The 21144-nt window shown below is 43.1% G+C and overlaps 1 protein-coding gene across 1 annotated transcript in view; it reads right to left on the reverse strand.

The window, feature by feature from the left end:
* The window catches only part of Sybu (syntabulin), a 62783-nt gene extending 42115 nt beyond the window's left edge, over positions 1-20668 (reverse strand). Inside the window, exons 1-2 of the mRNA XM_038342906.1 lie at positions 20549-20668; positions 18402-18606 (exon numbers count right to left, since the gene is read on the reverse strand). Coding sequence (XP_038198834.1) covers positions 18402-18606; positions 20549-20572 — 229 coding nt within the window. The 5' untranslated portion in view covers positions 20573-20668. The remainder of the gene's footprint in view (positions 1-18401; positions 18607-20548) is intronic.
* Between the last annotated feature and the right edge of the window lie 476 nt (positions 20669-21144).

A 21144-nucleotide genomic window follows, 5' to 3' on the forward strand; every position in this document is an offset into this window, starting at 1 on the left:
ATTAAGTAATTTCTAGTGGGAAAAACAGTGTTGAGAAAAGCTTTCGAAACTGTGTTTAAATAAATAGGAATCCAACATGTTGTGATTGGTTCTATTACTTCTCTCTGGAGCTAAAAAGTACAAAACACACAAAGCATCTTTTTCAGTGCTGTGACTTCACAAGCAGCTAGGATTAAGTGTGATGCTCCAGATAAAATTTAAGATGAGAAACTGGAGGCACTGTGGGAGAGGCAGTAGCTGGAGTCCATGATCCAGCTGTCATCAGTATTTGTAGCCCGCATCTCGAGGAGATGGGAATGAGAGGAGGAATATATAAATCAATCTTGAACTCTGGGTACCTCTTAAAGCATTTTTTTTTCTCTATCTGCCAATGTTGGGGAAACAATAGCAATAGGAGACATGGATTTTCTTAACAAATATGTATAAAATTCTGGCACCAAAGGGACTCACCGTTCTTGTGCCCAGTCTGCATCCTAATGCAACTTACAAAGAAGCCAAAGGAAATTTGTGTCTATTACATCTTTTGCACATTTTGTCTCATCTGAGAAGTTTGAGTAAATGCACAGACATAAACAACAACAACAAAAACCATTAAGTGCTCACAGTGGCCTGTGCTGTCTGCCTGACTTGTCTAGTGGAACCAGCACTAACAAAGGAAGGCAACTATGAAAGAGCAGACCTATTATTTTTGCTATGGTACAGGAGACAATATGTCATGCAAAAAAGGGCCCAGCGCAGACTCATAACTTTATGTGCCAAAGAATCACCTGGTCACCCATGGTCCCCGAGGGATTTCCTCTGTGCTGTGCTGAGAAAGTAATTATCTTTTCAACAAGTCCTTCTGGGGCTGTTTCTCTGTTCTTACCAGTTTGGGTGAAGATAATACTTTCAAAATCTGTGCAAAATATTCTTATTTGTCACTTAAAGTGATCTTCTAAGGATGGCAAAGTCAAACTGCTGTTCTTTGGAAGGTCAATCCCTTCCAAATTCACAATCCCACAATTGTGAACTGCCATTAAGATCAAGAACATTCTACAAAGGCATAGTTACTGGGGGACAGAGAGGTGGTTCAGCGGTTGAGAACGCTTGCTGCTCTTGTAGAGAGGATCCAGGCTCTATTCTTAGCACCCACATGGCTGCTCACAATTGTCTATCTACATCTGTTTCATGTAATCTCTTCTCCTCTTCTGATCTCTTTGGGTACCAGACATCCATGTAGTACATATGTATACATGCAGGCAAAACATTCATGCACATAAAATAAAAATAAATCCTTTTAAAAAATAGATGTGGCCATTGAATTCATTGTACTTACTAAAGAGACTGAGCTTTCTGTTTCTCACTGCTACTGAATCTACAGACTGACAATCATGGTATTTATAATTGTAACATTTATTGTCTATATTAGTAGGAAGAATCATTAATTGCAAACACTTCTAAATAATAGAAATGAGGGAACTATTTCTGGATAGGAAATGGGAGAGAATGTGACAGATTGAGATGGCTGAGAGGATGTCCGTGATGGGCCAGACTACCATGACTTCAAAGAGGAGGTTGTAGTCAATCGTTGGTCTGTGGGAGGAAGAGGAGGAATTAAAATCACACACACACACACACACACACACACACACAACTATGATGTGACTGAATGTTTACATTTCCTTTGACTCATGGTAAGTATGCCTGTTCTAGAGTGCTTGATCAAAAATCATTAGCAGAAATGACTTGAGGGTGGGAAGGATGTCTTTCTGCTCACACTTCCATGTCACTGGGTCACTGAGGGAAGTCAGGGCAGGAGCTTCAGCAGAAAATATGTAAGAAGATTGCTTGCTGACTCACTCTCTGGCTCATGCTCAGCTGGCCTTCTTATACAACCCGGGACTACCTGCTTAGGGATGCTACAGAGGGCTGGACCCTCCTACATCAGTTAGCAATCAAGAAAATGCTCCCAGGCCAGTCTGACCAGGCAGTTCTTCAGTGGAGGTTCATTCATCTCACGTGACTCTAGGTTGTGTCAGGCTGACAATAAAAACTAACGAGCACATTTTAAAGAACCAGGACCACTTTACACATTGAGAGGCATTTAAAACTATGGGGTGATTTCCTTCAAGGAGAAAGGATTTGAATTCCCAACTGAATGGGTCCAGGATGGTCACGGATGAAGTTAGGAAAAAACAGTCCTGCTTAAGACTATACCTATGTGATCGCCACCTGCAATGAAGCAGAATAATTGAAATTTCCTGTTTTGTTCAAATATGAAGAAAGGGTTCCACCAAGTAAATAAATAGTAAAAAAAATATTTTCTTGCAATTGTTACCCAGAATAAAATGAACACTTTGGTCTATTTGATTCATTAGATTAAAACACTATAACAATGAATATGTTTTACTTGCTTTCTCTTTATCAAAGTTTTGATAAATATTAATAGCTATGCTCATTACTATACCATGGAGCATTTTCACGTGGAGCTTGATAGCTTATCAATAAAGAAGCTATGCAATACTAACAAGACCAAAAAGGGGCCCCTTCAGTGGAGGATGGGGGTGACTTTAACTTCTAAAAGAGTAATAAGTGTAAGCAATGGTAATCATTGTATAAAAATCTGTGGATACATTTTCACACGCACACAATTCTTCATTCCTCCAGTTCCCAAGACCCTGGAAATCACTGGAAATGGAAACTGTGGGAATTGTCCATTAGGTGCTGGGATGTTGCTCAGTGGTTATCTAGGATGCACGAAGCCCTGGGTTTGATTTACAGCATTACAGCAACCAGGGCTGATGGTGACTATCTGCCATCCTAACACTCAGAAAGTCGAGGCAGGAGGATCAGAAGTTTAAGGGCATACTTGCCTACATAGCAAGCTTGAGCCTGCTTTGAACTACATGAGACACTGACTCAAATGAAAATTGTCCATTAAAATGAAAGAATCATCAGCTATACTGACTGTAAAAAGGGAGCAGTGTTATGCCATATTTCATTCAGTGAACCTGAAATTCCTCAATGGTTTTGAAAGTTCTTTTTCTTTTTTACAAAAGCATTTTGGCTAATGAAAGTAGGCAGAATAATAGAAAATTACTTTTATTCAATTTCTAATGAAATAATTGCATGAGGCAATAAACTTAGTGAGTGAATTCACAGACAAAAGCTGAGAATTTACATTGAGAACAGACGTTCCTCACATGTGATAATGTGCTGTCATTCATGCACCATCTGAAGACACGTGAGATGAAAGAGGCTGGGGAAGTAATTCAATGACAGGGCACTTGTATGCCAAGGGCAGGGTCCCCCACTCTACAAAGGAAGCCAAAAGAAAGGACCCCCTATGAAGTATTTCTGACACACATAAAAAATTGTCCCTATGTCTATTCCAACACTTCAATGTTAATGTCCGTCTTCCAGTCTGCAGGCCACATCTAGTTCTGAGAGCTTGTAAAAATAAAGTGTTATTGGAAGAGAGACACTGGGCTCCTCTATATTGTGTAGTGTGGCTTACCAGCAACCAAGTCATGGCTGCAGCATAGGCTGCCTGGCCAGCAAAGTTGAAAATATTCACTAATTTGCTTTGTACAAAATTTGATACAAGGAAGTAAACAGACGCCTTTGAAGCAATTAGGGATATTTTAGTGTTCTGTACCATTATATTAATTCTGTGAGTGATTCAAATAATTCTGTGACTACACCAGTAATGCTTGCATTCTCTTATAAATGATGTTGAAGTGTGTAAAGAGACATTGACCGACATGATGTCTAGAGACTTGCTTTAAAACGTGTAACAGGGAACAGATGCAATGGATTAGGAACCACATTTTGACCCAGATAAAATTGTCAACAAGCATTGTCAACAGAATGGTCTAGAGTAAGTTTCAGGACACCCAGGACTACACAGGGAAACCCTGTCTGGAGAAAGTAAACCAAAATAGGCCCACAAACTCAGAGATTAGAAATAAAACACTCTACCAAAGTCTAAGGAGAATCTTTCTATGCCTCCTGGTCCCTCTCAAAATAGAAGATCTCAGAGCTCACCTGCTTTCCAAAATGTCAAACTAAGCAATTCCAGGAGACACATTTAAATTCAACATTTTCAAAAGAAAATGATGCTTTTGTACCCTGATATCCTGAGACATTCAGTTACACTTGGTTGCCACTCCATGTTCAGTTATATAAGTTCAGGGGAATCAATGTCATTGTAAGGGAGCATTACTTGGAATAATATGAAAGACTGCTTCATTCTCAGAAAAAAAATTATTGATTTACATTTATTCAACAAATGGTTACAGAGTATCTACTATGTGCCAGATGTTGCCAATACAATGGCTCCAAATACTGTATTTTTAATATAGCTTGATAAATATATATAAAATATCAAAGCTTAAACTAATGATTAATATAACCATGTCTAATTCTAGCCACACACCATACACTGAAGGAATATAGGTGAGGCAAGAAAGCATCACACACATGCCTATTCTGTAATTCTAATAATGTCTTAGAGATGGAGGACCTGGGGCTCTGAGAAGAATTCCCTGCTTACAGAGACTAAATGGTTGACTCAGAGTTGTACAGAAAACATGTATCTTTTTTTAAAAAAAAATCACCATATATTTTTTCTTTTCACTTTTTTGTACTTGAGCCTGTTCTGAGAGGAGCACCAGCAGTTCTCAGAATGCTCAAATTAAAAACAGACAAAGCAATCTGTCAGAAAGCAGTCATCCCATAATAAGCAGACCACAAAAATTTGAGGCAAGAAATGCTTCCATGTTTCTGTGAAGGCAGTGTTTCTGCCTCCACACAGGGAGCCATTTGCACAGAGAGCACACTGCTGCAATCAGTGTTGTAGTAGAGAACTCTGGTCTTTTATTTATCCACTTACTATTAGCAATCTTTTCATAGTAAGAACTTACAAGTGTAGGAGACTCTACACTGATTTTGCTTCAGAATCACACAACGTATACTTATCATCTTGTGTCCAGTGTTGAGATATAATAAGCTCATCAATCTATCCTCTGATAACAATTACTGATTTCCTAGTGGGTGTCAGGTATTCTGTATAGATGCTATGATGACGACACACACAGGTTTTCCCCAGGGAGTTAGGATTGCAGCAATGAGGGCAGACAGCAGATAAACAAGTAGAAAAAATATGTAAAGAGGACACTTAGGAGAGCCATGTGCGTTAATGAAGCTCACTGGATGGCATTCTATAGAGTAAACAGTAGGAGGGGCCTCGTTAGACAGCTTGTCATGGAGAGCTCCTAAAGAGGTAATCTGAGTTTAGGGTAGAGAGAAAGGAGAGAGAGAAAGGAGAGAGAGGGGGGAGTGGGGAGGGATGGGGAGACAGAGAGAGGGAGGAGGAGGGAGGGGGAAGAGAGAGAAGACACACAGAAAGAGAGAGAAAAAGAGAGAGAGAGAGAGAGAGAGAGAGAGAGAGAGAGAGAGAGAGAGAGAGAGAGAGAGAATATAGATAGGTAAACTAATTCCAGGCAGAGGAGTGTTAAAAAAACAACCTTCTGAGATAATAAAGGATAAAGGATATAGCAAGGAAGGTGACAGGTGGATTATGGGGGACAATGGCTAATACTGAGGATGGATGAAGGCTGAAGCCCAAGCACACGTAAGGAAGGTTGTAGGAACCACTAAGCTCATCTCAAGTTTCTCGGCACGCTAGGCATGAAACGACACAGGTCTAGTAGTTTGTGCTGATAAAGAGCGGCTCAGTTTGTGTTAATACGTTTAGATGGTAAGGACTAAGTTCTGTTTTAAGTGTTTTAAGCACTTAATCCAGATCTTTACTAACTTAATCCAATGTCCCCCTCAGAGAACCACTACTGCCAGCATGACTTCCTGGGCACATACAAGACCTGCACTTTCTTGAGCTTGTAATTAATGAGAGGGTAAAGCCATGGTCCGAATCTAGATAGGCAAGACCTGAATCTCCTTCCTCACCATGCTTTGTTCCTGTTTTAGAAACAAAAGGTCAGAGGCAAATAAATCCACCTAAAGGCCACTCCTACAGTACAAATGAGGAGCAACGGTGGGCTGATTGGGTTTGTAAGAGTAAAAATTGAGAAAAGGAGACATATTTAAGATGTACTTGGAAAAATAATGAAAACCATTTATTTATGGCAATGTAAATGGGAAAGGAACAAGGTCATATTCTGTATTTTTTTCTTGAAGTAGCAATATGGTGGCTCATTCCAGGATAAAGAAAAATGAGTTTATGAGTATGTCAATAGTGAAATAAAATATTCTGACTTTTCTGTGGTAAAATCGAGGGACAGATTAAACACAGCATTGTAATGTGGAACAGACACTTGGGTGATTGAGCCTCAATCTTAAGGACAGGCTGAATATCATCACAGAACTGGATCATAAAGACACAGATGAGATAAAATCCTTGGGGTAAGTCAGGAAGAGAGAACAGGGTCACTAAGGAATGAACTGACAGGCAGAAGGTCCACGTGGGAGGGAGGGGTATGAGTGCTGAGGAGAAATATCATTGTGTGGAGCATCATTGAGAAGCCAAGGGAAAGATGGCAGACAAGGGAATCTAAGGCTTGCCATCATGGCCACTCACACGTTAGTCAAGGGCAAATTGTTGAGTTAAGAGTTCTGGTGGCATGTTGTAGTGAGGAAGAGCAGAAGAATTGTGTGGGAGGTCTAGGGGACCTTTGTTTTTCCTCAATGCTGTGGAACTTCGTGGGTGCTGATGGGCATAGCTTGTCTAAGTAACCAGAGGAACACCTCACCCTCAGCCATGTAACCTGCGTCTCGCAGAACAAGTGGACATTGGGGTAATTATTTAGTGGACACTTCCCTTGTTTCTTGGAGACAAAAATAGTCATCTCACATGTGAACATTCCCAGGATTTCTGAGCTAGTTTGGAGCCCTGGGTTCTCCCTTAAAAGTCCCTGGGTGAAGTACTGGGCAAGAGAGGGGAAGATACAGGAGAAAGTCTGCTTATTTTCTCAGCTGGAGGACCAGGGGCGTTATACAAAACAGGATCTGTGTCTTGGTTTCTCCCAAGACGCAGGTTGTTTAACTTGTCTCGGGAAAAGAAATCTGGAATGAAAATATCATGACAACACACTTAATATAGCATAAGGAACACATTCAAGTGATGTTCTGGGGGAGAAGAGGCTGAAACTAGAAAGCTGGGGAGGTCGGCGGACTTGGAAGGAAGATTTTGAATTGAACTGTCATGAAAGCTCTAGGCCAATGGTTCTCAACCATCCTAATGCTGTGACCCTTTAATACTGTTCCTCAGGTTGTGGTGACCCCAACCCTAAAACTATTTTTTGTTGCTACTTCATAACTGTAATTTAGCTACTGTTAGGAATTTTCATGTAAATATCTGTGTTTTCCAATGGTCTTAGGTGAGCCCTGTGAAAGGGCCCTTTGACTCCACCAGGGGTCATGACCCACAGATTGGTAACTGCTGTGCTAGGAAGGAACAGATCTTTCCAAGCTTCCTTGTCTTCAGTAACGTGAATTTAATTACAGTTTCTAGCTCATGACCTTTTCAAGGCTCAGATTTTTTTTGTTTTCTTTGCATTTATTTTTTTAAATAAAAATAAATGGAAGTGTGTGAGAAGAAGGAAAGACTGGACAAATGGAAGGGAAGATAGAGAGACAGACCAGGGAAAAGAGAGAGAGACAGACCAGGGAAGAGAGAGAGATAGACCAGGGAAAAGAGAGAGAGAGAGAGAGAGAGAGAGAGAGAGAGAGAGAGAGAGAGAGAGAGAGAGAGAGAGAGAGACCAGGGAAGAGAGAGAGACAGACCAGGGAAATGAAAGAGAGAGAGAGAAAGAGACCAGGAAGCCAGTTCTCAAGCCTCCAGAACTCAGTGTTAAGAAAACTTGCGCCCTTGCTAGAGTGGCGTGGATCATAGGAAACTGTACTGTAGCAGAGCACTCCCCCTTCCTTCTAGTTCTTCTCATCCCAAAGATCTAAAGACAACAGTGGACAAAATAAAGCAAGGCCTAAAATAGAAGAAAAGGAAAAACTGGAATGCCTGTTGGTCATTATTTGCAATATTTGAGACTTGTTTTTGGAAACAAAGAATTGTTTCTGATTGTACTTTTTTTTATTAAAGATCTGTTTTCATTTTATTTTTAATTCTGTGTATATGTGTGTGCCGGCAGGTGGGTACGTGTATATGAGTGTAGGTGTGTGCAGATGCCAGAGATGTGCATGCCCTAGAGCTGGAGTAACAGCTGGTCACATGGTCATATGAGTCATATGATATGGATGCCTGGAATCCAACACAGGGCCTCCGCAACCACAGCAAGAGCTCCTAACCGATGATCCATCTTTCTAGCCCTAATATATGCTTATATTGGTTGGTGCTAGGGATGGAGGCTAAAAGCTGAACCTTGCTCATGTTAAACAAATGAGCTACACAACCAGCTTACCTTAAAAAAAATAAGGAAGAAAGGGAAAGAAGAAGCATGCTCCTATGTAGTCTAAGTCCTGTGGCAGTTCTAAAGGCATAGTCAGAATTCTGAATGTCAGCATCAGAGATGACAGAAGAATGGTTTAGATAAAGATGCTCCTTAGCAGACTATTCTGTCAGCACCCGGCATTGCGTGTTGACAAGCAATGGCAGGTGTGGGTACTGACCATAGTGCACCTGCTGGGGCCCTGCCCCAGTTTAGCCATTAGAACAGCTCCTCTCCTATAACATGAGTTCTCCACATATGTACCCAGCGAGTGAGCACAGTCTGGTATGAAGCCACACAACGCCAATTTTAGAAATGAAACCATATCTACTCTGATAGATGCCCTTCCATGCTTCATATGGAACATGTTTGTCAGTTTTCAATTAAATTATAAAACACATTTTTACTGACCTTAGATTCCCCCCACCAAAAAAAAAACAAAAAAAAAAAAAAAAACAAACAAACAAACAAACAAAAAAAAAAAACCAAAGATTACATAGAAGGAAAGCTTAGAATCCACAGGGCCTCTGAGAGTCGGGTTAGTGTTTCATGGGAATCCCCACCCCCATCCCAACAGGCAACCACACAGTAAACAGAAGGAAGATGACATGGTTATTGAAGAGGAAGAACCCAGAGACGCACACAGGAGCATGCTAATGGGAGGGAGGTGGGCTCTGCTGGGATGGGGTGAGTACAGCGTGGGCTTCAGAACAGGTTCAGCCACACACCGCCAAGTGGTCTGGGTTCTCTGCAGAGACAAGTCACAGGCCTCCCCTAGGATTCACAGCAACCACCCCGCAGAGACTCCCAGGTGAGGATGCTGATCTCCCAGTGCTCGAGGATACCTAGTCAGAGGCTCTTTCCTCATGCAGACGGGAGCTGAGCTGTGCCTTCAAAGCAGGAGGCAGGCTAGTAGATCTGCAGGGAAGGTGTGGGCAGCTACTTTGCCCCCAGATCAGGAAAGTCACCCTAGACAGAAATGCCCCAAGCAGTTTTGTCTCCTTGAACCTCCCTGTGGCTCCAATGGGTCAGCTGGGAGATAAAACTTCCTGAGATTAAAACCACCTAAGTGTGACGTAGGGGAGGGGCTGATTTCAAGTCAGCCCGGGAGACACAGTGCTGAACATCTTCTAGCTTGTAGTCTGAGCTGCTGGGTTTGCTCAGGGCTGTGCGACCGGGCAGGAGAACAGTCGGTACTCCTCACAGTTTCCTCGATATACTGGGCACTTTAAAGACTTTGGACTTGCCCATACATTGGCTTCCATTTCTCATGCCACTCTCTGTTTCTCAGACTCATACCTAGCATCAAACCTTTACATGCCAACTTTTGAGGGGAGCATTTTATGAATTTGTCTGTCTATCAGCTACCCACAGCACTGTGAGGATAACTTCTCTATGGAGTTTTTTTTTTTTTCTTTTTCTTTTTTTCTTTTCTTTTTTCTTTTTGAGACAGGGTTTTTCTGGAAATTAGCCCTTGCTCCCTGGAACTCACTTTGTAGTGCAGGTTGGTCTTGAACTCACAAAGATCCTCCTGCCTCTGCTGGGATTAAAGGCACCACCACCACCACCACTGCCTGGCAGGCTTAATTCTTTGGATGTTTGGAGACAATGGAATTCCCAATACAGGAATGCTGCCCAATACAAAAGCATTAATGTGGCCACTGGCTTTTACTTCGAGAATGACTATCATTGGGTCCCTTTCTCAATAAACCTTCTTAAATTGGTGATAATTCTTCCCTTGTTGTCTATTCATGAATACAGGGTGCTAGGGAGTCTGCGCTATGACAGAAGTACAATTTTGGCAAACAGCCAAGGCTCTGAATTGCATTCGATGCCTTCGTAGTCTGGTCTCAAAATATTTTTTCCAAAATGCCTGGGTCCCGGAGTATGTTATGTCTTGAATTTTCTCTGGAAGCTGGAATATGTACATAAACAATGGCAAGGTTCATATTTGGAAACACTTCAAATGTAGGTTAGGAATAGTTCTAGCAATATACCTATACTCAGCCTCATATAAATCAACATCTTTATCTCTTCCTTTTCCTTTATTGTCTAAAACCTTTATCAAGTACTTGTTGCCTGCTAATGACTCAATATTTATTACTAATGTTTTATTTGCTCCCATGACAGATAAGCTTTGGAGAAACTGTCTAACTTCCTCTATCTGCCACCCTTCTCTCAGGACCCAGGTTCCAGCCTCCTGCGATTTGGGTTGGGCTTCCCAACAGTTTTCTGCAATGCTTTGTCTGTGATCATTGATATCTACTGCTGGATAACTATGACATCACCAACATCTACCCCTGGATAATTATTTAATGCAGTTTTTTGAAATCTTATTTTTAATTATTTGTGCATATGTTAACCTATGTGCATGAGGATGTACAAGAGGTTGTTGTGCTCCCTGGAGCTAGAGTTACAGGCATTGTCAGCTGCCTGATTGGGCTCTAGAGGCTGAACCCGGGTTCTCTGCAAGAGCTGTGCTTGCTCCTGACCAGTGAGTTACTGCTCTAGCCACAGCCCACCTTTTTGTAATCTAGTGGTGGCACCGGAACCTGGGTAGTTTTCCTCTGGAGACTCATCTCCTTCCTGTGGAATGTCCAGCCTTGCGGGTGGTATTGGTGTCTTGGTTTCCCTTTCTGCCTGTTTCCCCTGATGGTGTTCTAAATTAGGGCCCTCCTCTGAACTTACTTTACCATGCACCATCCATGAACTTCAGCTGTTGCCATCTTTAAATTGTGTTAAAGGCATCTGCTTTGTTCTTAAATGCAATCAAGTCTAAACCGAACAATTTAGTAGACTTCTTCCTTTTCCCCAGTCCTGCAATTCCATTATATTCATTTAGTAGCAATCAAGATAAGACCTCTCCTTCCCCTTCCACATGAAGCTGGTACCCAAGACCTACTTATTGTGGTTGCAAAGCTCACAGCTATCATTTGATTCATCATTGCTTGTACTGCACAGTGGCTATAGAGCCAGGTAAGCCCTTTACCATCATCCCACGAGCTCTACATCCACTGTCTACCACCACAGAAACACAGAGAGCTTTCTAAAGTAGAAAACTGGCTGTAATTTCTCCCTGCTGAAAACCCCTCATTGGTTTTTCAAGATATTTGAGAACTCCAAATTAGCAGCCCATAAGCCATAGCTCGCTATTGACACATGTTGTCTGGTCCACAGAGTTAATTACAAAGTTGTATTGCTAAGATTCTGAACGACTGTAGAAGCAACACACATACATCTAGTTTTAAAGTCCCCTCCAGTGCCTTTCATCAGTCTACGTCATTGATCTGATTTCTGTATGGATACTTAATCTCACACTTCAAGTGTTTTACATGGAATATACGCCCTTCCCAATCTAGTCGAAGCTTCTTCTGTCTATCTCATCTCTCGCTTTTAGTGAAGTCTGCTGATGTCAAAGTTTCTGTTTATTCAGCATACTATGCTAACAAATGTTACTTCTTTGAAAACTTGGGCTTAGGAAATATGAGAGGCCAGTGTTGACAGTAAGTGGAGGAACAATCTCACATTACATAGGGGTGTGTATGGATATGGGTAAAAGGGACAGGGACATTGAGTGAGCAAGTCAACAGTATGGGGATCATATCCCAAGGTTTGTTATCCTATTGTTTAGGCAATAAAATGAAGAGCCTTTCTTATCCCAACGGTTCATTCATTCCTGTGGCCGTAGCACCTCCTCATCCCCAGCAAACCTCTAATAAATCCTTACTGGACAAATAAGTGTTGTCAGGAACTTGTAACACGATGGGTTTCCCAATACACGTAAGCACCCATTTCTCTTCCTTCCTTTCTTTAATTGTAACCATTGAGTGTCTGGGTTTCATTCTAGGTGTGCCCTGTACACTCACTGGCCTTCTGCTCCATGTCATTGTCATCTCAGAGAAAGAAAGCAAGAGAATGACAAGTGTAGGTATGGATGGCAAATCCAGAGAGCGGATCGCATAGGAAAATAAAGTAAGAAAATCCTTTCTCCCAAGGATTAAACCCCATTATATAAATATAAGTATTACTATTGCTAAGACTAAGTATGCAAGATATTTGTCTATAAAGTAGAAACTGTGATTTTGGGGGATATTGAAGCATTTCTTTTGCTTCATAGCCAATGGTTACCAGCTCCACCATCTTCCACATTTGTGCAGTTTATAGTGAGATTTTGGGCATCACCCTGATCCCTACTGCCTGCATACACTCACATGTCACAGAACATAAGGTTGAGAGCCTAAGATGTCAGCATGCATGAGAACTATCAAGTAAGACTCCCAAGCTCTTGAATACCAGGATGACAGTCTTAGAAAGGAGCCCAAATGTCCACATTTCAAACAAGGAAAGTTATTCTAAAGCAGACAAGCAGCATCTGAAACTGTCATGATGAGAGCTTTCGAACGTGCAGGTTCTTCAGGTTGAGCACAATCTTCTACCCTTAGATGTGGCTCAGTTCTTTCAGGGTGATTGATCAGTCCCCACTCCTAAGGTTTTATTTTAATTGAATGGAAAAAGTTTGTTCTTATCATCCTCTGTTTATAATAACAAGAAATACTGTCTATAAGCCTAACACTCACAACCTATTCCAGTAGGTATATACTTAGGTGACCGAAGAAGCTATGTACTTGGAATATATATTATGCCACAGTGTCTAGGCCCCCAGACTCATTCAAGTGATTCAAGTGAATTCAGGTCTTAGGGTCTTTGTGCTTCTGTTCACAGAGGGTTGGCAGTCATTCAATGATGGTATAATTTGGTACTGCAGCTTATGCCAGTTGAAACAGTTCATCTCAATGCTGATATCATCACGCTCAACGGTTCATTCTATCCAGGTGCTGACTTTCCTCCAGCCAGACAAAAGCAAAGCAGGGCTATTTCTGCTTGGCAAGGCCTGGCAAATTTTTGAAGGCTTGGCCAGGCCTCAGCAGTGCTAAGCAGGTTATAATTTGCCTTAATTGTTCTGCCACAAACAGTAGCAATGATTACCTTGAGGTCAGCCCCAGTCCAAGATTTTACCCAAGCCGCTGTAAAAACTCAAATTCTGCAAATACCTCACTTGAGATGAGACGTCAAAGAAAGTCTGAATCGGACTCCTGGGTGCATGTTTTCCTTGGCAGAATTCATAGACTGGTTCACCCATCTCACCTCCACACATGCATCAGAAGCATGAAGACAATTCTGAGAAATTATTGGTATCCCATAAAATAACCAGTGTTCGCTATGCCTGATCTCTTCCACCTGCCATGTTTACAAGGCACCCCGTGGAGAACTAGCTTAAAACCCAGCAGTCCATCTGCCTCCAGTTCTAAGGGGGGTAATTATTGCCTCAACTAAGCAAGGAGGAATGCACAGCAGGCTGCTAACTATGGCAGGTGATGGATGGCTGTGCCTCACACCCACAGAAGTCACCAGCTTTCCTAATGGCAGCCAGGGTCATGATACAATGACAAACAAGTCATCAATAACCAAAACAACAACAAGCCCAATCAAACAAAAAACCACCATCCCCCATCAAAACAAAACAAAAACCCAAACCCAAAGCAAAAGAGGCCATGAATTTAAGAGAGCAAAGAAGGGTATATGGGAGGGATGGTATGGAGGAAAGCAAAGGGAGGAAATGGTATTATATTAATCTCAAGAGATAATAAAAGATTTGAGGAAAGAATTAAAATAATATAAAGAATTAAAATATATAAAATAGCCCCTCCAAAAAAAAGGAGAAAAAAATTAATAGAAGCCTAGATTCAATGGGCTACATCCAAAACACAAATTGAATTGCCATTGTGGATTTTACCACTCCTTATGGGCGTGTTAGAAACAAGGAAGACAAACTGGGCAGAGGAAGGGTGATACTATGCCAAAAGCATGTTCTAAATGAAACAAGACACTGGCTTGAACAGAAGTATGTGAAAGCAGGTGCTTTATTCCAGTCACAATGTGAACTGCACTTCTTGTGTATTATTTACACGAGGCTAAGAATCCACAGTATTTGCAGTATACAAAATAAGGCCTAGCCTATCTGTCTCCAACCGCAGCCAAAGGCGAAGACAGGCTATAGACTGTTCCAAGGGGTCTACTTCAGCTCTGGAATGATGCCCACGTATGAGGACACTCACATGCTGATGGAATAAAAAGCAAGTTCTTATCTTCAGAGACTGCCCACAAACAGCCACTCAGAGCAAAAGCTCTTTGGGGACATGCCCCAAATGACAGGTGAAAGGTCACACACAATTCCTTCCTTCCAAGATGAGATAGACACAACCTACCCATTAGCATTTTCTTATCCAGTCATTGAATGCGTGAGGAGGGAGAAGAGACATTAGGTAAAGATGAGCGGTCGCTTTGGAAATGGTGTCGGACTTTTAATTGTACTGATCAACAAAATTAGTAGAAAAACACGGTGGGCATAGAGGTAACAGAGTTCTCTTTGTTTTGTCAAAGTATATGGACCGTCTGCTTTGAAACTTTTTATATAAATGACAGGACTGCCAGTCTATCAAAATAAGGGACATCTTAGATATCAAGTAACTTTAGTTGTTTATAAACTTAGTATCCTAAAAATGTATTATCTTCCAAAAGTTAAATATTTTAGAACAGATAATGCTTTGCAAATAACCACACTTCTGATACCACACTTGGGGAAAAAGGAAATCTAATTTTCAAATTAAATCTCAGAAAAAAACCTTCCTCTATATTTCAAGTTCCGAAGTTTAAAATTTCTTTAACTCCCCCTCATAGTGCCGGGTGTAAGGATTCATAGAGAAAAAACGCTAGTGTCGCGAGGTCCATCCATGGCTGCCTGCAATAGTGGTCTGGTTTCATCTGGACAGATAATGGCATTCTTCAACTTGTGCCAACATTTGTGTTTTGTCATCTGATGTAACTACTGTGCGTAGGCAGTACATAATTCTGGCCTCAGTATTCCAGTGTCTGGAGTTGGCTCTTCCCCCTGCTGGCTGGACATGTTTTACATTCGCTACCTCACTGCCGGCAGCGTTAGTGGTCCCCATAGAACCAAACCCATTTATTTTCCACCCGTCGACTGACCTCCTAAAGCATCATTAACATGCCCTCAAAGGCCTTGCTGCTGTCAATTTCAGTCAGCGCAGCCCTCAAAGGCCTTTGCGGAGCTCATCAGCGCTCTGCAGGAAAGGAACTTAAGGCAGGGAACGGCATCAGACCCAAACCTTGGGGAATTGTCAGCGCGGGAAGCTGGGGAGAATTGCTGGAAGGACTGAGGGGTGGAAGATGAGGCGCGAGGCTAAGGGCTGAAAGGCTGGTGTGTGGACAGCCATAATTATACGTGTCTGCCACTCAATCCTCAGCTAGTTAATGGCAGAAGGATCAATATCTGCTTTCGATTTTCATGTCTACCATTATGGTCTTCATGAGAGACAGGTCTTCGGGGAAGAAGGGATGGTTCTGCAAACGGGTCTGGGGGAGATGGACTCACAACCAAAATTAGCACTGCCTTTTTATGTTTTATAAAACACATCAATTCACTTCTCTGTTGTTTGACTCACTACTTATCTTCTGACAAACACTCACCTTGAAGTTGGTCACAGAGAGTGATAGTGTGTGAAAAGGAGTAATTTTGGAGTCCAGTTCTACACACAAAGCTGGAAGTCATGTCCCCTCCACGCTCCTCAGAGTGAACTCTGAACTCTATAGGGGGTCAGCAAACAACCAGGACTCCACCAGCTTTATGCTCACCCCCTTTATCTCAGGAGGGCATCACATATCCATGAGGGAGTTTTCTTTTAACTATGCTTGTTCACTCAAATGGAAGGAAACACATTTCAGAACATAACTCTCTGATATCTTTGTTTTAGGATGAGGGATAGGATATGAAGCTTCCCAGAGGAACAACATTTAATGTAGATGGCTACATTCCTAAGCTATAACTTAGGTACAAAACAGGATCATTTTGTGAATGAATGCCAGGAGGCCAAAGTGGAATGTGCAATTTCTGTGTTACACCTACTGGAATGCTGCTCCTCGCTAAGTTAGGGCACTGGTCATTGCACACAAACCCACTTCCCCTTCCTACACATGTTCTTTCAGTAAGTTTGAAAACTCTGGGCATTACAAAACATCCTTCACCATCAGAAGACAGTCCGTGATTCACATTTCTCCCAAATTCCTAATCTTTCTTTCTTTCTTTCTTTCTTTCTTTCTTTCTTTCTTTCTTTCTTTCTTTCCTTCCTTCCTTCCTTCCTTCCTTCTTTCTTTCTTTCTTTTTTTTCTTTCTTTCTTTCTTCTTTTTTGAGACAGGGTTTCTCTGAAGCTTTCGGGCCTGTCCTGGAACTAGCTCTTGTAGACCAGGCTGGCCTTGAACTCACAGAGATCCATCTGTCTCTGCCTCCAGAGTGCTGGGATTAAAGGCATGTGCCACCACCACCAGGCTAAATTTCTAATATTTTTTTTTTTTTTGGTTTTTCGAGACAGGGTTTCTCTGCAGCTTTTTTAGAGCCTGTCCTGGAACTAGCTCTTGTAGACCAGGCTGGCCTCGAACTCACAGAGATCCACCTGCCTCTGCCTCCCGAGTGCTGGGATTAAAGGCGTGCGCCACCACCGCCCAGCCTAATATTTCTTTTAAAAAGGACCCATGTCTTGTTAAGTTACATGCTTCGCTACCACGGGGGCTGTCCCCTGGAACCAGCGGCATTTGAGGAACTATGAGAGGTCGGGGTCCTAGAAGGACATTTCTGATTTAAAAAAAAAAACAAAAAACAAAATAAAACAACAAAACAGCAACACAAAACCCCTTCATTATGTGCCACAGAGATGGCCAGAGTTCATGGCATTAAGAACCATCAGGGAAGGGGGAGAAGGAGGGGAGGGAAGGGGGAGGAGGAGGGGAGGGAGGGGGGAGGAGGAGGGAAGGAGATGGAAATTTTTAAATATAAAAAAAAATAAACCATGAGGAAAAAAATAAAAAAATAAAAAAAAATAAAAAAAAGAACCATCAGAAATTAAGGCACTCCATAAGCCAGGATCTGTACCAGGGATGCATTTAGGTGAGCAGTCTCACTGGGCCTCACGGCAGCTCTATCCATAATACAAATTACCCAAGTCTAAAACACTATAAAATGTGCAGCTCTTTGAGTACTGACATAAGGCCATCAGTCATGAGTAGAAAAAAGCATGCCCAAGTTGATGTGACAGATTATACAGAGAAGATGGGCACATTAACAAATATCTGGGCTAGCTGAATGAAGTACATATGAAAGATTAATAAATTTGCATTTAGATGTTGCTCCTATCCCTATTATCTCTCCTCTCCTCTTGGTCTCTCTCTGTCTCTGTTTCTCTCTCTCTCTCTCTCTCTCTCTCTCTCTCTCTCTCTCTCTCTCTCTCTCTCTCTCTGCAAATTCTCTAAAACAGCCTACATTTCTGATAAGGAATCCTCAACCAATACTTATTGTCCCACATTATTGCTGTAACAACTAAGGTTTGCCAAGCTTAAGCAACTTAATCAGATCACACAGTGTCTAAGTGGTAGGTGCCAGCCCACCCTGGGAATCAGGTCTGGCTGGTAATAAGTCTGTGTTCTTCCCATTACACTACATAGCCAGGCCTGCAGCATAGTCTTCCTAGGTCTTGATGTCATTTGTTAGAAGTTATTTTATTTGGGGTTTTTCATAATCAAAAGTACAGAGAGTTATATAAAGATTGCTAATATAAAACTCAAACTGATATAACTTTTAGTTTTAATAAAAGAACACACTTTAAAAGTTATAGAAAGAGAAGTTGAATTTTACATCCTAAATTATAAGACGTTGAACTGGACTGAGGCACAGAAAACGTGTATTGGTAGCTTACAACAGCCAGAAAGGTCAGTAGGTGTGTGTCAGGGTGGTAGGAGGAGCTTAGTTTTGGCTGCGTGGACTGAGTTACATTACAGTCTGCCTGCAGGCCACACCTTCCTGCCAGGGAGGCCCAGCAGTGCTACTGTACCTGAGCAGAAGCTGTTGCTGCTAATCGTCCTCGCTGAGCGCCCAGAGCTGCTGGGGTTGAACTCTCTGCTTTCTTCCTCAGAAAAGGGAGACTCGGAGGCTGGAGAAACCTTGTTCTGCTGTTGTTGAGGCAGATGGGGCCGCAGAATCAAGCGGGGAATTCGGCTCCTGGAAATCTCCTTCTCCTGATGCTGTGCCCTCGATTCCTTCTCCAAATTGGAAAGCCAAAAGAAAACAATCATTTTCCCTCTGTGGTGTTTGGGAGATCATATTTCTGAGCACTGAACAGCCAAGCAGTCTGTACCTCAGTTGCTGAACTCAGCTCCCCAAGTCTTGCCATTTGATCCTATAAATAGCACAAGTGCAAGTCTTCAAGTCTCTCTCTCTCTCTCTCTCTCTCTCTCTCTCTCTCTCTCTCTCTCTCACACACACACACACACACACACCACCCATCAGCATAAACACCAACCCAAAACTCTAAGCCACCCCTCTTTCACCTTCTCATCCTGTCATTTTCTACCACATTTAAACCTGAGGATTTCAAAGGCTCTGTATCACCCAGAATGAACTCCAGCTTTTTGGTGTGTGTGTGTGTGTGTGTGTGTGTGTGTGTGTGCTTTTTCCTTTAGATTCTTGTGCTATTCTTGTATTAGCTGACAATTCCATTTCTGTTTTTCTGTCTCCTCACAAACTAGATAATGGATCATCTACACTTATCTTTAAAATCCCTCCTCTTCCGGACAGGGTCTTAATTATTCATTAATATCCTGGTACACACGGCTTGCTGCCAACAGAAAAGCAAACACATCCAATACCCAGGAAAATGGCTCCACCTTTTACATCACATCAAGCTTTTGTTTTTCCAAAAGGACAACCACGAGAAGAAAATTTTCTCTACTTAAAAATGCCTTTCTAATGCCATGTCATGCTTTGTTTTTTAAAAAAAATGAATAAGAAGTAGATTTTCACAATGTTTTCAGTTTAAAAGTCCCCCCCTTTTTTTTTTTAATAGCCAAGATGGCTCAATAGGTAAGGTGTTCAGCCAAGCCAGCCGCCTGAGTTTGATCCCTGGGACCCACAAGGTGGAAGAGGAGGACTCCTGCAAGTTTTTCCCCCTGACTTTCATACTTGCTGTGGCACCCACACTACCTCCCCACACAAATAAATAAATGCAATAAGAAATTAAGTTCTCTCTCCACCATTAGTTCATTGAATCGATTTTACACCCCAATGTTCAACGCCGACACTTATTCAAATTCATCTGAACAGATGGGGAAACCAAGAGGCTGAAAGAGGCAAGAACTGTACATCACCTAAAAAACAGAACATCAGACCAGTGCTTTCAGGGTCCCCACTACTCTGCCTTGTTAAACTGGATTTCCGGAGCTTTTTTTTTTTTTTTTCCTCCAGAAATTTCACAGCTCCTTCCAACCTCTGTAACTGAAAGTGGGCTTTGGCTTAAGTAGCAAATGCCATTTCCCAATATGACCTCCTGCTGTTTCCCAAGCTTACCAGGAAGGGTCAAGGCCAAAGCGAACACCTCGGAGGAGAGGCCTCCCCAGGGAAAACCCCCTGCAGCCCGGAACCTGGCTCAGACATCCATACCATCCTGGCGCTGCAAGCCACACCCAGACTCTGGATCTGTCCAGCCCATCAGTCATCCAGCAGGTATCCCACGCCAGGCACTCTGCTTGGCGTACTGCAGACTCTTGAGCTGGGTCACTGTCACGCTGCGTCCTTATTCCTCAGTCACGAATACACCAAATTCCCTTTGCATGTCACACACACACACACACACACACACACACACACACACAGGCAAACACATGACACCAGCTAAAAGCTTCACCTCCAGTCACAGCTTTAGGAGCTAGGATTAACCCTCTAAAATCAATCGTTTAAATCCTCATATTAATCCCCCAAATCTCTTCCTGTAGTGCCACCTCCCCATCTGCCACATCCCATCACCCTCGGATGACCCTTGACTTCTCTGCTGTCTCCAGCGCCTACTTCCCCGGGATTGCTTGGACTCTGAACACCAGGGTCCATTTCTCACCTGGTTCTCTACTAGGCAGGCTGTACCCACCTCGTCCTTTACTGAAGCCCTCTCGGAACCTGTCACCGCGCCCGCACACCGGGTCCCCTTACCTTGCTCTCTCGGAGGGGTCCCATCTTGCCGCTGCCTGCCGGTACCCAGCGCCGCCGCCGCCTTCCAGGAGGAGGCACCTGTGAGCACCGAGCAAAGGAGGAGACTCTGCTGAGCCCGGGGCTGCGTGCGGCGACGGCAGCGGGTCCGCCGCGTCCACGCCAGCGGTCGCGCTCGGCTCCGAGGGCGCGCCCGCCGCTCCGCCCCGCGGGACACGTGGTGCCGCCGCTCGCCGCCGCTCCGGAGGCGCCTCCCGGTCGCCGCCTTCACCTGCGGCCGGGCACAGCTGCCTGGCACCTCTGAGCGCCGCACCCACCAGGTCGCCCGCCACGTCCCGCTCTCAGCGCCCCTCCCTTCTAAGCCGAGCTCGACCCACTGAGGGCAGGCTGAGGCTTATTCGCAGCGTCGCCAGCCCAGAAGGGTCCCCATCTTCTTTTGCACCTGGTCCGGGATTGGCAGGGGGTGTAAATTGGATGGGGAGGGCGAGAAAAGCTGCGATATCAGATGGCCAAGATGGAGAAAGAGGGAAAGTCACCCTCCCCACTCGCTGTCCCTCTGTGACCTCTAGGTTTTAAGTCAACCTATGATTCTCTACCAC

This window comes from Arvicola amphibius, chromosome 9 (assembly GCF_903992535.2).
Source record: "Arvicola amphibius chromosome 9, mArvAmp1.2, whole genome shotgun sequence".
NCBI classification, from domain to species: Eukaryota; Metazoa; Chordata; class Mammalia; order Rodentia; family Cricetidae; genus Arvicola; species Arvicola amphibius.